General features: G+C 42.9%; 1 protein-coding gene across 1 annotated transcript in view; it reads right to left on the bottom strand.

Annotated features, from left to right (window-relative positions):
* Positions 1-18719, bottom strand: part of LOC145345591 (uncharacterized) — a 120386-nt gene that overhangs the window by 76392 nt on the left and 25275 nt on the right. Inside the window, exons 2-5 of the mRNA XM_080193426.1 lie at positions 14192-14334; positions 10396-10462; positions 5949-6110; positions 1835-2089 (exon numbers count right to left, since the gene is read on the bottom strand). Coding sequence (XP_080049552.1) covers positions 1835-2089; positions 5949-6110; positions 10396-10462; positions 14192-14296 — 589 coding nt within the window. The 5' untranslated portion in view covers positions 14297-14334. The remainder of the gene's footprint in view (positions 1-1834; positions 2090-5948; positions 6111-10395; positions 10463-14191; positions 14335-18719) is intronic.

Raw genomic sequence — 18719 nt, 5'->3', positions numbered from 1 at the left:
GTGCGGGTGATGGCAGGATCTGGGGGAAATTTGGGGGAAGATGCAAGATGGGGTTCAGCACTTGCCTTTGCTGCATGGATGAGGGGCTGTTTGTGCGCACATTTTGTGCAGGAATGCCTGCCTGCCTGTCCATTCTTGAGTTTTTACTGAAGCTGTCCCTTGTTAAGGCAAATCAGCTGCAGGAAGTTTGGCAGAACGTTCCAGCAAATTCCATGCAGTTTGCTTGTTAGCATTGAGGGGAAGGCAAGTGAGCACTTGCAGGTGTGCTGATGGGAAGAGGTGCGGGTGGTGCTGGTGAATGAGTGCCTCAATGATTGGGGACGGGGAGAGAGAGGGAGGTGTCACAGCCATCAGAGTCCAGAAGAGATGGGGGCCTTGTGCAGGAGGATTCGGGGTGGGGGTGAGGAGGATCGCTCTGCCTGATATCTGTTGGATGAAGGGGGGGGGCGGTGGATCTCCCTGCCTGAGATCAGTAGGGGGACGGGGGGGTAGGAAAGAGGAGGGGGTCCTCTGCCACTCTGCCTGAAATCGGTAGGGGCCATGCCCCTGACCACATGGGAGATGCCAGCAACCCCAGATTGCCAGCTCTGCATTAGCACAAATGAGAAATGTGTTGTGCTGGTGTGACATCTCACCGGAGAGTTGAGAAGCATCCGGGAGGGAGGAAGGATACGAGACAAACTCCCTAATGATATTGAAATCCAGTTAATCTCATGTTAATAAGCTTTGAGCCTTTTCTGGGCAGCAAGTAGTTGGTACCATTTGGAAGAAGCTGAGGAGATCGGAAGCCATTTTGTGCCAGGTGTAAATTGGATTTTCAGCTTTGCGCACTATTTTTCCATCTCACCACACTGATAGTTAGGCACACAGAGGTCGTAAAATCACACTTGTCTGTTTTTGTTTCTGGGCAGGATTCACGCGTCCCAGGACAGGAAATTCCCATTAGAGCTCAAAGGACCTTTGAACGATCTGTCAAATTTTCAGTCTCACTAGTTACGATTCCCGTGGCCTGCAAGATGGGAGAATTGTACCCTTTGTTTTTGTTTCAGATTTCCAGCATCCGTAACATATAGCTTTTACCTTGTTCCTTCTGTTCTTGTGTTTCTATTTTATAATTCTTGTCTGAAAGTAGCTTGGCAATCAATATACCGTTTTGTAGGATTATTTTAAAAATGACAGCTACTGGTCTGAACCTCACAATATTACAAAGCATTAATTATTGAAGGCACCTTTGGCCAATACTCAACTTTTAACTTCAATCACACACGTTAATCTTTGATATTCTCTTCCAGAAATTCCCATCATCTTTTATCAAAATACATAATCAAAATTAAGCATCTATTGTAACTGCAAGCACAGACATTGGAAGGTTCTTTATTTTCATAAGTTAAAGAACAGTTATTTAAATAACTTGACACTTTGACAGTTCCTCAGGTATTATTCATCCTTTGCGAATGTTTTCATTTACTCTAAATATTTGTCAAAGTGGGTTAAGACCTTGCTACAGCAGTTTGAACTCAGCAATGAGTTAAATCAACCTGAAAGTGCATATTTCCCCATTGTCCTCACTGACCCACAAGGGAAAATAAGATATGTAGATAATGGGGACAGGACTTCTGGATCCATGTTTCCAGCATCAATTTGGATAAGCTATTGAGTCTCTGTAATTCTGTGAAAATCTAGATGTAAGCGTTAGTTTTCAAAAAGTTTTCTGCAAATAAACAAATTTAATGTTACACAGTTCAGAAATGTTAAAATAATCTTCACTAGGTAGCAGCCATTTCATATCTACCAGTGTATTTTCATGTAGAGAAATAAACATTATGCAATATACCAGAATATGGTGTGGTCAATGTTGTTGCTGTCACAGTTGTAGGTGTAGTTGTGAACACCGTACTGTGTGTGGGGGTTGTTGTTACAGACGGGAGTTCGCAGTATGTCCCTTCTGTTGGCTCACTCCTGATACAGTCACAGCTTCCGACTCCTGTATTATTCACACTGCAGGACTGATATTTACTACAAAATGCTGAGTTCCAAGTAAATCCACTGTCACACTTGCACTGAGTTTCATTGTTCACATATTGACAAACTAGGAGAAACAATGAAAAGGTAATTAAATCATTGGTAGTATTCTCTGGGGGAGAAATTAGTTAGTGTATAATGCTGTTTCAAGTGTGTTGCACATTGTACATCAATTCCTCAGCAGCAGATAACAGCTCTCATGGGTTTCTCATGGATTTCAATAAGGAAATCTGTCTGGGCAAAACTGGTCACATCCTCTGGTGCTGTTTGCCCTCAGAGAAGCGTCTGTACATAAACAAATTTCTCCTCCATGGTTTTAATGTACAGAATAAAGATTTATTTAGCTCATCACTTCTAATGGATTGGATATATATTTAATAAAGCTAACAAATTAATGATCAATAATATGAAGTAAGTATAATGAGTTGTAAATTCAATCTACCCATTCTAGTGCTAGAAAAATGGAAAAATATTTCCTATCAAAATTAATAGTTTTGCTGAAACTGTGTAATTTCCACTTACACAACGGGTAACAATCAGTCATTTGACAGGGAAATTGTTTAGCTTTTGTCGTTATCACAATGACTTCTTAAAATTCATTAATGGGATGCAAGCATCACTGGCTACACTAACACTGATTGCCCACTTGCTCTTGAGTAGGTGGTGGTGAGTGCCTTCTTGCACTGCTGTAGTCCCCGATGTACCTCCAATGTAGTCCTCAGTGCTATTAGTGAGAGGTTCCAGTATTTTGACCCAGTGATAGAGAAGGCACAGTGATATATTTCCAAGTCAGGAAATATATGACATGAAGGATAACTTCCAGGAAATGGTGTTCTGAGATATCTGTTGCTCTTACCCTTTGAGATGGTACTGGGTTTGGAATCTGCTGCCAAAGGAACATTGGTGAGTTCCCGCAGTGCATCCTGTAGATGGTACACATGGCTGCCACTGCTCACTGGTGATGGAGAGATTGAATGTTTGTGTAAGGGGTAGCAATTAAGTGACCTGCTTTGACTTGTATGGTGTAAAGCTTTTTGAGTTTTGTTGGAGCGGCATTCATTCAGGCAAGTGAAGTGTATTTGATTACAGTTCTGAATTGTGTCTTGCAGAAGGTGGACAGACTTTGGGGGGTTGAGTGTTGAGTTGCTTACTGCAGCATTCCCAGCCTTTGACCTGTTCTGGTAGCCACAGTATTTATATGGCTAGTCCAGTTCAGTTCCTGGTCAATAGTAACCCCAGAATGTTGATCATGGGGGATTCAGCAATGGTATTGCCATTGAATGTCAAGGGCCATGGTTAGATTCGTTGTTGTTGGAGATGGACATTGTATGGTACTTGTGTGGCACGAATATTATTTGCCACCCCAAGTCTGTATATTGTCCAGATCTTGCTGCATTTGCACATGGACTGCTCCAGTATCTGAGGAGTCGTGAATAGTGTTGCACATTGTGTAGTCAATAGTGAACATTCCCACCTCTGACCTTATGACAGAGGAAAGATCATCGATGAAGCAGTTGTATATAGTTGGCCCTTGCAGACCACACTGAGGGACTCCTGTAGTAATGTTTTGAAACTGAGATAATTGACCTCCAACAATCACAACCACCTTCCTTTCTGCCAGGTATAACTACAACCAGCAGAGGGTTTTCCCCTGATTCCTATTGACTGCAGTTTTCCTAGAGGTCCTTGATGCCCTCCTCGGTCAAATGCTGCCCTGATGTCAAGAGCATGCACTTTCACCTCAGCTCTGGCATTCAGGTCTGTTATCCATGTCTGAACCCAGCAGTAATCAGGTCAGGAACTGTGAGGCCAGGCAGAACCCAAACTAAGCATCCATGAGTTAGTTATTGTTGAGCAAATGCCGCTTGATAGTAGTGTTGGTGACCCTTTCCATCACATTATTGCTGATTGAGAGTAGACTCTTGGGGCAGTAATTGGCCGGGTTGGATTTATCCTGTTTCCTGTATACAGGACATACTTGGGCAATTTTCTACATTGTTGGGTAGATGCCAGTGTTACAACTGTACTAGAACAGTTTGGCTAGGGATGCGGCAAGTTCTGGAGCACAAGTCTTTAATACTGCTGCTGTAATATTGTCAGGGCCCACAACCTCTGCAGTATGCAGTGCCATCAGCTGTTACTTGTATCGCGTGGAGCAAATCAAAATGGCTGAAGACTGACATCTGTGACACTGGGGAACCTCCGAGAAGGCCAAGATGGATCATCTACTCAAAGTTAAAGTTTATTTATTAGTCAGAAGTAGACTTCATTAACACTGCAATGAAGTTATTGTGAAAATCTAGTTGCCACACTCCGCCAACTGTTCAGGTACACTGAGGGAGAACTTAGCATGGCCAATGAACCTAACCAGCACATCGTTTGGACATGGGAGGAAACTGGAACACCCAGAGGAAATCCATGCAGACATGGGGAGAACGTGCAGATTCTGCACAGACAGTTTTTAAAAAAATTGAACCTGGGTCCCTGGCACTGTGAGGCAGCATTGCTAACCACTGTGCTATACTGATGGTTTATAATGTTGGATTTTTTTTTGGATACTTTGGATATATTTAGCTTATGGATGAAGACTGGCGCAAATGCCTAATCTTTTGCAAAAGTATGCTGGGCTTTTCCATCATTGAAGATGAGGATATTTGTGGAATCTCCTCCTCCAGTGAGTTTAGTTATCTACTACCATAGTAACACAGGAACAAGAATAGATAATTAACTCCTCCGGTCTGTTCAGTCCCTTAATTACATTATGGTTGATTTATAACTAAACTCCATATACTCACTCCAAATCCTGAAATACCTTTGGACACCAAATCAAACAATCTCAGATTTAAATTTCACAGTTTCTAAATTGTCATTTGTGAAAATGAATTCCAACCTGCTGATATGTGTGTAGAAATGTTTCTGAATTACATTCTTGAAAAGACTGTTCTAACTTTTTGAATATCCACCCTAGCCTGAAACTCAACCTCACTGACAATTTTGATCTACCCAATCTAATTTTCTTAATATTGTAAAAATGTAATCAAATCAACCCTAACCTTTTGAACTCCATGGACTCCTATACTAATTTGTGCAATGTTTCCTCGTAAATTGACCCTTGGAATCCAGGTGTCAGTGCTGTAAATCCATGCTGAGCTATCTCCAAAGTAAATATGTATCATTCTTCAGGTGCAGTGCCCAGAACTGTTCACAGCCCTTCGATTGCAGTCTAATTAGGATTTTGTACAGTTCCTTGTCCTCCAGATAGAAAAAGCAAGTTCCAATAGCCTATTGACTATTTTCTGTTTGTGCCCATCATTATCTATGTACTAGGGTACCCACATTTCTTTGCACCCACACTGTTTTGAGCTTTACATTATTTAGAAAGTATCCTGTCCTTCACTGTTCAGTGTCAGCAATGATTCCATTGGTTGTTCTCTTGCCTCTGAGATAGAGTATTATTTGCTCAAGAACCACTCCCAGCCATTGACCACAATAATCCAAGTTCACACTTCAGTGTGGTACTGAGGGAGCCCTACACTGTCAGGGATGCCATCATTTGGATAACATATTAAACTGAGGTCCTCTTGGATGCAAAAGATCCCAAGACATTATTTAGACAAAGAGTGGTGGATTTATTCTCCATGTCTTGATCAATATTTGTTGCTCCATCAATATGAAAACCTTATGACCTTATTTGCCCTGGCATGGGCAAAATAAGTTAAAGTCGAGGAGGTGGACTTCTCCAGAAGTTGGAGCTATATGCAGCACAAAGAAAAGCAGTAGTTGTTGAAGGCCAATCAGCTCAGTCCCAAAACATTACTGAAGGAATTCTCAAGATAATGTCACAATCATCTCCATCATTATTTTAAGATGGAATGAAATGTACTTTCCACCTTGATATATATTTGATATATTCCGTCCACACTCACCTGTTGTCAGGGTGATGTTAGTAACATTAAATGTGCCATTTTCAGAAGGAATTTGAATGGGATACAATAAACTTTCCAGATGTAATTTCAATACACTTTCAGACATGCTATTTCCAGTTAGGATCAGTACAACGTCCAGCTCATATTCACGCGGTGGTGCGACTGTAACATTAAATAAATGAAGAATTAGTTCAATATCAAAATAAATAACAGCAATATTTACTGTCATTGAAACATCAGTGATAATGAAATTGGTAACATCCATGAAGATTGGAAATGGTCTGATCTGGTGCTCATGTTTAAATAGAGGATAAAACTAATACTAACAATAATAGACTGACTAGTCTTACTTCTGTTTCCTGTTAATTAATGGAATTGATTATTTGCAGTAAACATGGAGGATACCTAAAGAATAATATCCCGAGAACAATGAACATAGTAAACATAGATCAGCACAGATTCAGATATAGAAGCTCCTGCCTATTCAATCACCTCAAATTCTTTCAAGAATAGAAATTCTAAGTGCACTGTGGAAGTTCAACGGTGCAATGTCAAATGGAACTTGCTGAAGTTTCCCATTAAAGACCATGTGGGAGATTTTAAATCCAACACCCTCAATGCACCGCACAAAGGATGGGAAGATTTAGGGAGACATATGTAAGAAAAATGACCCAAATCTGCTGTGAACATACCTATATCCATCTTTACTGTAATGGGTTTGGATGCAACTGAGTAACTCACTCCAGAAAAGCAGCTACCTTATTCTTTCAAGGGAGGTGGGTGTTGCTATCAAGGCCAGCATTTTTGATTCTGCTTTTTAAATGTCCTTGAGGAGGTAGCAGTGAGCTGCCTTCCTGAACTGCTGCAATCCCTGTGATGCATCAGGAAGGGAGTTCCAGGATTTTGATGTAGTGACTGTGAAGGAAGGCCAATACAAGTCTTTGCGTCTGTGTGGGGAACTTGCAGTTGGTTGTGTTCCCATACATCTGCCACTCATGTCCGTTGAGTGGGTTTGAAAGATTCTGTTGAAGAAGCTTTGGTGAGTTGCTGCAGTACATTGAGAAGTACACTCTGCTGTCAATAATGAATATCTGCTTGTTATCACTGATGGTTCTGGCAGAATCTCAATCATGAAAATATTTGTGTCGACTTCAACTGTGGTAGTGAACTGAAAGATTTCGCCTTGTTTGAAATCCCTCAGTAAGTAAGAAATGATTATAGATTTCTAATTAACAGCAATGAATTCAGTAAGTGTTCGAAATGTCGAGGATTCAATCACTGAAAAATCACACCCCATTGGCCAAGAGCTGATGGACCAGTTGAAAGATTTATGCATATCTTGAAGAGAGTACAGCTGCGACTTAGAGCAAGTCATACAAGCAAGAGCTGTTACCATTTTCTTTCCAGTCACAGAACTTGCCCACGACTTGTAACAAATCTTTCTACCAGTTCCATCGTCATTTCCTCAATGATCTTCTTCCATGTCAATACGATGCTTTTACTCAAAAGATTTGACTGTATTTTAATGCTCTTTAGACCTTCTATGAAAAGGTCTCTAAGACTGATTTCTGAGATGGCACTATAGTCATACATGATGAAAGAGTTCCTTTGACTCAGGAACATAATTCACTGGAGTCTCACTTGACAATTCTTACCTTTGACAGAATACAACTCTCATTACAATTTCATTCTGAGTCTTTATATAACAGAAGTCAGAATCTCTAGACGTCCATACCTTCCCTCTGATTCTCTATCTCTGCTCAAAATAACAAACAGAGTCTTTGGTCAACAGCCCTTTAACTTTGTGCCCTCCAGCAGGAGCGCAAACCAGTCTCCCATCCATTCCGACCGCAAATTTTTTTGGTGAATCTGGTCAGGAGGTGCATGTGTGCGCTGATTCACGCATGTGTTCCTGATGCATGCGCATGTCCCACCTCTGGCAATCAGGTGCAGTCAGGACCATGTAGGAAACTGGCAGGAAGACCAGTATAAACTTGAAATCAATTTTTAAATGTAATTTGAATGTGATTATCGGGTCCATGAATTCACACTGGTGGAGTTTAGAGCAGCTCCCCACTTTCGGGGAACTAGCGGGAGGCTGAGTGAAGGGGAGGGGCATTTCGGGGCCCCCAGGAGATCAGGTGGCAGTGGGTTGGTACCCCTTGGATATGGGCACCCTGGCAGTGCCAGGCTATGTCCCATGACACTGCCCGAGGCACAAAGTGCCCATGCCCAGGGGGCAACTTGGCACTGCCCACTGGGCATTAAGCAGTGCCAAGAGGCGAAGCCTATTGGGGCTGGGGCCTAGGGGTGATCAGTGGGGGTGAGGGGTCCTGCTGTCACTCTGCCATTTGGATCCAGTCAGGACTGGAGGGAGGTCAGCGATTGGGGCGGGGGGTGTGGGGTTCTGCCTCCTTGGGAAGGAGGTGGGGGTGGGGAGGAGGGGATATGATCTGCTTCCCATTGCGGGGGGTCTGCCAGTGTGGCCCGGGAATGCTCATAGTTGGCGCGATCGGTCCATGGGAAGAGGGAGTTGCTGGTGGGCAGCACTGTGGGCTTCCCAGGCTGACAGTGCGGGGCTACTCCGCACGTGGAGAGTTCCAGAACTGTCAGACTCTGGCATGAGTCGGCCCTGCCCCACACCCCTGCCGAGTTTTTTAATGATATCCACGATTGAAATCTCTGAATTGCACAGAGTGTGGGAGATTTGAGTCTGAACTCCCACTGTATAAACAATTGTGATTTATACCATTTTTCCTGCCAATTCAGCACTTATAATTTTTTTTGGGAGAATCACCCCACTGATTCTGCCTACACTTCCCACTGCCTCAGAAAAGCAGCCAGCATAATCAAGGACCCCACGCACCTTGGGCATACTCTCTTCCACCTTCTTCCGTTGGAAGAAAGGTAGAAAGGTCTGAGACAACACACCAACAGTTTCTTCCCTGCTTTGAATGGACCTACCGAATATTAATCTGACCTTTCTCTACACCCTAGCTGTCAATATAATGCTACATTCTGTACCGTCTCCTTTCCTTCTCCCTTATGTACTCAATGAACAGTATGCTTCGTCAGTATAACTTTGTCAGTATAGCAAACAAGAAGTAATAGTTTTCATTGTATACCAGTGCATGTGAGAATAATAAATCAAATCAATTCAATTCCAGTGCTTTTCTCCAGGTCTCCAGATACTCAGTCATATTACCATCATCTCCAGCACATAGCTCAATGCCAGCTGCAAACATATTGACCGCAGAACTTCCCATCTCACCAGCTCAGTTGGAACATGTGGGACAATCAGGAAGAAGAGGATGGGGCTCAGCACTGATCCTTGGTGTCATCCAACTTTTTTTATTTTTATTAAGCTAGTAATAAATTAGTTCTGTTTTGGCAGCCCTTGTTGTCAACGTTTCCCTGTGCCTCCATTGTAAATACTAACTCAAATAGGAGTTATGACTCAAACTTTCCGGCCCTTCACACCAGCGGGATCTTCCGGTCCCACCTACGGCACACCCCACCAAGGCGAGGGGTGCATTCAATAGGAAACATCATCGTCAGTGGCGGGACTAGAAGATAGCCAATGGTGGGCTGCTTTCGCTGCCACAAAACACACGGCAGTTTGCGTGGAAATATTCGAATTGTGCATTGAAGTGTCCAAAATTAAAAACAGCCACATTGTTAAAGCTCAGCTTTGTAGAATGCAATATGTTACAGGCGTAACAATTGTACAATGATTTGAAAATTAACAGTTCCTGAAATTCCATGGACTCTTGTACAACAGCAGAAGGGAAGTTCAGCGAGATTTCCACCGACAGCTTTGTCTCGTTATTGACCTCATCCCAGCTTGTTGAGGGGTGGGGATAATCTGCAACTGATCAGTTGGCAGGAATAAGAGTTCTCCTGTAGCGTGGGATCCTTGGGAAATCGCATGTATCATGTTTCCTGCAATCTTGGGGTCATCCAAAGGTCCAGTAAAGCAGATTAGTGTTCAATAAATTACATATTACTGGCGCGATACTTCCTCAGAATGAATGCCCTTCTTCTGTATTGTAGATCAAAGGTCGAATTTCACAGTGTTGCAAGGAGTCCACAAAGTGACTTTCATGATTTAACCCTGAGTAATAATGTGACAGAGTGGGTTTGTCCTTTATAAACAAAAAGGATTGTGAACAATGGGTCTAGTTTAAAGGATTTCAATAATAAGTTGATGATAACGATTATAGATTTCTCCCTAATGTATTGAAATCCTAGCTTTAGTTACCCCCAACCACATGCTACTTTTCTGTTGACTAATAAAACAAGAATAGTATTATTTCAAAAGTCAAACTGCAACAATTTTAAACAAAGTTCAAATCAGTGGAGATTAATTTAGAAGATCATTTCTGAATGTCATCTTTACATTTAGGGACCCGACAGGAGGTCCTAAAAAAGTATCACAATCTCTTACCTGCTCTTTTCAGTCTGCGGAGATGGACTTGATTATCACTGTCTTCTGTTGGGGAAGTATCTTCTTCCTATATTATAACACATTGAGGTTTTTGGATTGCATAGTTCAATGTAAAACATATCACAAATTCACAACATTCACCATTTCTTTAGCAGCAACAGTGAAGATATGTTCATGTTAGAATGTTGTCTCAGTTTACTTCACAGATCCAGTTTCAGAACATTAGTCCTATTCAATATGGGACAATTGTGATTAATAAACTGAACAGGATAATTTTACTTTGAAATAATGTTTAGACTTGCACCCTTGGCTGGTACCACCATTCTGGGGAAAACATCAGAAATGTTCATTTCTTTTTCTAATTTTCCATTTCCCTCTTTTCACAACCAGCACTTTCTGTATCATCTGCCTGGAAAAGAACGAACATTTGATAGGATAATGGACATTTGCAGAACTTTACGCCAGTGATATCCAGCACATTATCTACGTAAATATATAAAAGTCTTAGCAGTTATCAGCAGTTCCTGAACACTGCAATAATTTCTTCATGCCACTCTCCCATTAATTCTTCCAGACCCTATCGAAAATGATCACATGTCTTTTCTGGTAGTTGAAGAGATTGGGATGCATCTAAATTAATGAAAACTGGGCACACAAAGCAGAATGCTTATAGAAAAGTACGGCATGGTAGCATAATGGTTAGCACCACTGCCTCACAGCGCCAGGGACCCGGGTTCGATTCCAGCCTTAGGTGACTGTCTATTGTCAAGTTTGCACATTCTCCCCATGTCTGCTTGGATTTCCTCCAGGTGCTCCAGTTTCCTCCCACAGTCCAAAGATATGCGGGTTGGGTGGATTGGCCATGTTAAATTGCCCCTTTGTGTCGAGGGCTTAGCAGTACATGGGGTTATGAGGATAGGGCTTGGGTGGGGTTGTTGTCGGTGCAGGTTGAATGGGCTGAATGGCCTCCTTCTGCACTGTAGGAATTCTAGGATTCTATGGAAACTTGTGCTTGCAAATACATCAAGGAACATGATCAGTTGATCCATCTATATATACCTCCTAAAGAGAATTCTTCTACCTATAATCCTGCTTTATTGTATACAGTCACTTAGTGACATAGTAGACTAATTATCCCGCAAGGATGAGAACAAGCTGGTTCTGCAGGGACCTGATGGCTTAACTTTACATGAAGCGAGCTTCTAACTGGCTGCCTCAGCATTAACCATCCAGTTGAAGATGGTGAATGGATTAAAAAATTGGAGAATTGGAAAGGAATAAAATCCAACAAATCCCCAGGACCTAATGGCCTCACAGCAAACGTTGGTTAGACCGCATTTGGAGTACTGCGTCCAGTTCTGGTCACCTTACTACCGGAAGGACGTGGAGTCTCTGGAAAGGGTGCAGAGGAGGTTTACCAGGATGTTGCCTGGCATGGGGGGACTGGGTTACGAGGAGAGACTGAGGAGACTGGGGCTATTCTCCTTGGAAAGAAGGAGATTGAGAGGGGACATGATAGAGGTATATAAGATACTGAAGGGAATAGATAGAGTTAATAGTGAGAGACTGCTCCCTAGACTGGGTACGAACACAAGAGGTCATCAATTAAGGGTGAGGGGGTGGAGGTATAATTTGGAGGTGAGAAGAAGGTTCTTTACGCAGAGAGTTGTGGGGGTCTGGAATGCGCTACCGAGTAGGGTGGTGGAGGCAGGAACGTTGGACTCGTTTAAGATGCAGTTAGATAGGCACATGAGTGAAACGAGAATGGAGGGATATGTTAGGGGCTATTAAATAGGGTTAAACCTCGGGAGACACCGGAAGGGCAGGCTGTAAGATTAATATTTTTTGTCTTTATTCCACAGGTGGAGGTCCACCTCGTGTCAAGCGAGGGGCATGCACACGGCGGGTCGTGCGTGGGCTGCTCTTGGAAGTTCCAGGAGTGGCCTAGTACTTCATGTCGATGTGTGTGCTTAATCCTGGACCGGTAGACGGGCGCCGCAACAGCTCAGTGACTAGCACTGCTGGCTGTGCAGACACATGGATTTGGGCCTGTGTCTGTGGGAGTTTGCGCATTCTCCCTGTGGTTGCGTGGGTTTCCTCCGGGCACTCCGGTTTCCTCCCACACCCCAAAGATGTGCTCTTAGGCTAATCGGTTTTTACCAAATTGACACTATTTCTTCCCTGAATCTGACTGAGTAGGGTCCCATTCGTAGACATGCAGGGTAGAATAGGTGTAGGGTGATGCGGCGGCGCGGGCTCGTTGGGCCGAAGGGCCTGTTTCCCATGCTGGGTTGTTCTTTGTTTATTCTTTGTTCAAAGTTTCTAAAAGAAATTGCTGTGGAGATAGTCAAGGATTTTCCTTAGATTTGGGAAGGGTCCCATCAGCTTAGAAGTTGGAAAATGTAACACCTCACTTCAGAGAAGAAGGCAGAGAGAAAATAGGGAATTACAGACTACTCAGCCTAACTTGCCCACCTGGCAATGCCAAACTGTGCCAAGGGGCAGCCCCCAGTGTGAGTCTCATGGGTGGGAGATTCATTTAAATGTGGTGAACACTGAAAACAGGAGCAGCGATGCCAACAATGGCCGTTAGGTACGAGCGAGGTTTTGGAGGTGGCACCCTGATCTCTGGGCAGCGGGGTTTTGCTGGCACATTTAAGCCCTACCCCATTGGATGATGGCATGAAATACACCACCTTGATCTGGAGAGAAAACCAACCTGTTTAGCTGAAGACAAACACGACGGTTTTCTGACCAGAAACATCACTATGTTGCTTTTTGATAAGATTTCACCCATTGTCTCCAACAATCCCTTTTATTAGGAGACCTTGTTTATACATACCAACTGTTTTGAGGCTGAGAGGTGCTTTAAGCTGCCATCCTGCCCTAGATTCCCATATGGGGTCCAATTTTGCCCTTTTTACTCACAAGAAAGTCACTACCAATGAAACAGTGAATCCCTCTGAGACCAGACATACAGGAAACTCCTGCCTTACAGTGTCACCACTCCTAGCCTTGACCGCTCTTCTCTCTATAATTTTGTCTGGGATAGTCCTACTCCTACCAGGTCATACAGGAGAATCTTGTGTAAGGCCACAGCCTAGAAGCACATCACAGCCTGAAATGTGGCCCCTCATTGAAGTTATTGTTGGAATGAGCCAGAAAGGCTGTGATTTCCTAGCTCCGTATAGAGCTTAGAGAAAGATGGTTGAAAACATCTGGCACACCATTCCACATGTTAAGCAATCTCTGCTATCATTGCTGCTTCCCTAACTTTGAGATTTTGCCTGGGAAAAGTGACAAGTATCAAACAACTGAAGGTACATTTTCTTGATGAAGTCTCACAATTTGTGTTGATTGCTTTTGGGTGGAAAAGGTTCTGTCATATCTGAGTGAGAAGAGAGTAAAATATATGTTGTGAAGCTAGAATTTTAGTTAGCTAGAGTCCTATAGTGCAAAGGAGGCCATTCGGCCCACCTATTCTGCGTCGAGCACAATCCCACCCCGGCCCTATCCCCATAACCCTATGCATTTACCCTAGCTAGACCCCCTGACACTAAGAGGTAATTTAGCCTGGTCAATCCACCTAACCTGCACATCTTTGACCGCGGGAGGAAACCAGAGCACCCGGAGGAAACCCATGTGGACACAGGGAGAATGTGCAAACTTTATACAGTCACCCAAGCTGGGAATCAAACCTGGGTCCTTGATGCTGTGAAGCAGCAGTGCTAACCACTGTGCCACAAAAGTTGTTTCACTTTCTGTTTCGCTCAATTTATAAAAGGTTGTTACTCACCAGAAGAGGAGAATTTGAACTATTTGGCCAACCAACTTCAACTCCTACACATTGAGAGACCAGCAACAGCAACAGGCAGTGTAATACAATTTTATGTCGAGCCATCGTTACAAATGTCTAAAATCAGAGAAATAGTGATAAAACTGGAAAAAGAAATATGAATATGTGATTAGAAATCAGCAGTAAGCCAAATCTGAAATATAAACAGAAAATGTTGGCAATACTCAGGAACTCTGACAGCCTCTGTGGAGAGAGAAACTGAGTTACCATTTCAGGATTAGAGAGCTCTTATCAGACCAGATTGCCTGATTCTGAAGAAGGTTCATTGATCTGTAACACTAGCTCTCAGTTGATTTCTTCCAAGCCCACACTGATGGGTTCAATGACGGGCATTGAGGAGAATATGGCAGAAGGCACAGAAATTGATTTCACGCCAATGTAAATTTCTTGCCAGATCCTCCACTGCAACTCAGAAAACCTGCTGGAGGCCAGCGGGAAAATAATTTGTCTCCCATCAATGCAATGTAGATGAAGACTCAAACCACCACACTCCCCATCCCCACCTCCCCCCGGTGCCAGATTCTCTGCGATGCCAGGATTCAGGAAAAACGTTCATGATTCACCTGAACAATGCCTGGAGCTGCCTTTGGAATTCAGAATGGAGGCAGTCTACAACCCTGGACCACAACACCACAGCAGTGGGTTGGGGAACATCTAGACCTGGACTTTTCAGATTCGATGCCCATCTTCCAGCTTCAAGACCTTTCTGGGGATCTATCTTCATTCTCAGGAGATCCTGTCTTTGGAGTGCTCCTGGAGATCCACCCTTATTTTCAGGAGGTCCAACTTCCCTGTTCAATAGTGGGTCAGTAATTTTAGGCACAGTCAGTACAGTGCTCAGGTACAATAGCTGACTCTGTACCATCAGGCCTACCCCGCACCACAAAACATCCAGTTGCATAATGCATGTAATTGGGGTGGGAGAAAATGATGCCTTTTCCCACTGGCCTCCATGGCAGGAAACACACCACGTTCCCACCCCGCCACTGGACTGTTCTCTCCATTCTGCCTGACTTGCTGAGTATTTCCATCACTTGCTGTTTTTATTATTACAGTATGTATCCTCTTGTTTAGTATATTTTCAATGAAGACATGATTCAAAGCGTCCGACTGTGTGCAGTCTGAACGCAGCAACGTGCAAAGTACAATTAACAGAAGTTTCACGTGTGATCAGAATGGGGGGAGTGAGGTGCTGAAGTGTTGTGGTGGGGGCAAGTCAGATGAAATTCTGAGTTATGTGCCCCATATTGCTCCTCCCCTCCAGATTGCAGCATTGACCTGGATCTCCCCAACTCTGCAATTCCTTCGCTTGCTTTCAGTTTCTCTCCCTTTCTACATTTTTAAAAACAAAAGAATATGTGAAAAATGACTTCCTGAACTCAGCACAAGGTGGTTGATCCTTCTAGAGCTTTTCAATGCTGGGAGCAGAACTGAAAATGAAGTGATATTCTCTTCCAAAATCAGATGCCAAGAGAAGGCTTCCTCTTCTGCCCCAGCATCACTTCATTCAAAAGAAGAAATGCAACACAATTCTAACTCCATCTAGTGAGTCTCCACATGCTGAGTAGAACCTCACAAGAATGTTGGTGCCCAGCCTCAGCTGCCTAACAAAAGTCACATACTGCCTCAGAATGCTGCAGGATGTGAAATAAATATAAAACAGAAAATGTTGGCAATAACCAGCAGCTTGGACTGCTTCCCTCCTCCCACCCTGCTTTCCTTTCCTCCCCCTGCACTCTCTCTGGCCTAAAATGTTAAATCTCTGAATTCTAGTTCAGATGAAAGATCATTGACCTCTCCACAAATGCCTCCAGATGAATGTTTGCATCATTTTCTGCTTTAATTCAGATAGCACCATTGTTGACCAGTGTGTTTATGTGTGTTGTCGTCACTGAAAGGGTGGCTCTGCTTGAGAATACGTAAGAATATAAACACAATGAAAGAATGCCAATTATAACAGTTTAAGACAACTGACAGTTACGTGTTCTCAGGGTGCACATCGTTATTATTCTAAATCATCTGGCATTCTTTGCATGACATGTACAATCACTGAATAATTTACACAGCAACACAAAATAGATAAACAGCCTTCAAATGTCAACTCTTTTGAAAATGAGAACAAGAAATTTTGAATATCAAGTGAACCTTGAATGATTTCCAAATGGGTAAACAAACCCAGAACAAGTTTGAAATATCACAGTAAATGTGAAAGGTGGCTTTGAAAGGATATATTGAGTTCACGTTTTGTATTTTACCTTACAGTACTTCTTTCTTAAATTTAGAAACATATGGGCGGAACTTTCCAGCCGTTTGTGCCGGTGGGATTTTGTGGTCCCGCTGCAATGAACAGAGATTTGGCTGAGCGCCAAATTCTCCATCCTCGTTTAGAATCAGCGGGGCATGAACTACCAGTAAGATCGTGCCCTTTATTTCACTTTAACACGTTTCCCTAATTAAACATATTTAATGGTCCTATTGTATCTTAGATAGGTTAATATCTGTCACTGGTGAAAATGATGCTGAACTGAAAAGCTCTGTTCAGGTTCCAAACTATCTTTACATTTACACATTATTGAAAAGAGTCACAGACCTTTGCTGACTGCTGATAATATTGCTTATATTTTAAAATTAGCAAAGAACAAATAGCCAGTCAGTGCAACTTAGTTTAAATGCATAAAAATTTCTAGGCATTGGAATCTTGTCTGAGACTTTACAAATTTTTTTGTTTCAGCCAGGGTTCTATACAGCCAGTTCTAAACTCTAACTTGACCCCTCGCCAAAATGTTCCAGTACAACCAGAACATTGACGTTGATTGACAATTGAATTGCCCAGCAACGTCCTGTGCATATGAAGCAGGTCAGATTCAAACCTGCCAATTGCTGCAACAGCTGACTTCCAATCATCAGCAAAGTGACGAAAGTTTCATCAACAGTACCATCAAGTTGCACTTACTTAGCAGCAATCTGCTCAAATTGGGTTCTGCCATGAGCACACAGTTCCGTGCCTCATCTAGTCTTCATGCAAACGTGGACACTGGAGCTGAAGTCCTGTTACGCTTTGTGAGTAACTGACTTCAACACCTAGGTAGCATTTAACCAAGCAAGATACCGAGAAACCCTAGCAAAACTAAAGTCAAAGTGAATTAGTGGGAAAACGCTCCGATATCATACCATGCATAAAGGAATTTAGCTATGGTGGTTTGAAGCAAATCCTCTCCAGCCTAGGACATAGAGCAATTCCTGAAACTATCTCACCATATTCAGCTGCTACACCAATGGATTTTCAATTACCACCAGGTCAGAAGTGGGGTTGTTCAACTCCATTAGCAAATCCTGAGATCAAAGCGGTCCATGCTGATCTGATGCAAAATCTGGACAACATACAGTCTTGGCTTGGTAAGTTGCAAGTAACATTCACACCACACAAGTTCCAGGCAAAGAAAATCAGCCACATGAGTTTATAACCACCTTCCTTCTCCTTAAAAGATATGACCATTGCTGGGACCCCACAATTAATAACCTAGGAGTTATCAATTTCCTGCAACTCAACTGAATGAGGCACACAAATGTGATGGCTATAAAGCAGATTGGAAGTGGCTAATACTTTACGGCCCATAGTTCATGTCTCAAATCTCCAAAGCCTCTCCAGAATCTACAAGACACAAAAATTTGACTGAATACTCTATGTGCCTAAATTAATGCAGCTGTAACATCACTCAAGGAACTCAGCAGCATGCACGATAAAATAAACTATTTGATCAGCACCCCATCATTCATTTCTTCCATCATCATTATGGCTTCAGTGCGAATAGGATGAACAACAGCAACTCAAAGTTTATGTCACAACACCTTCCAAATCTGCAACCTCCACCTACGGGTCAGTAGGTGCTCCGAAATGCAATCACCTCCAAATTACACACTATTCTGACTGGAACATATACCACAGAACCTTCATCATTGCTGTGTCAAACGTCTTCCTACCTAACAACTTTGTGGGGATATCTTCACCATGTTGACTACAGTGATACAAAAGAGAACACTAGAACAACTAGGAACAGGTAATATATTCACAGCCTTGCCAGTGGAACTCTCATCCCAAAATGTTAAAAAGTCATCTATCCTCACAACTGGCTAGTGACAATCTGATTCATACCTTTTGGAAAGCATAATAAAATATTTTGTATTCTAGGAAGCACAGCAGTTAGCACTGCTGCATCACAACATCAGGGATCTAGGTCCAATTCTGGCTTCGGGTCATTGTCTGTGTGGAGTTTGCACTTTCTGCCTGTGTCTGGTTTCCTCTCACAGTCTAAAAATGTGCGGGTTAAGTTGATTGGCCATGCTAAATTGCACCTAGTGTCAAGGGAAGTAGCAGAGTAAATACGTGGGATTACAGGAACAAGGCCTGGGTGGGGTTGTGGTGAGTGTAGACTTGATGGGCTGATTGGCCTCCTTCTGCACTGTAGGG

Source organism: Carcharhinus amblyrhynchos, chromosome 7 (genome assembly GCF_965287045.1).
Source record: "Carcharhinus amblyrhynchos chromosome 7, sCarAmb.v2.hapA, whole genome shotgun sequence".
In the NCBI taxonomy this organism is placed as follows: Eukaryota; Metazoa; Chordata; class Chondrichthyes; order Carcharhiniformes; family Carcharhinidae; genus Carcharhinus; species Carcharhinus amblyrhynchos.
The sequence above is the reverse complement of the archived record's forward strand: the minus strand, read 5'-3'. Positions and strand labels throughout refer to the sequence as shown.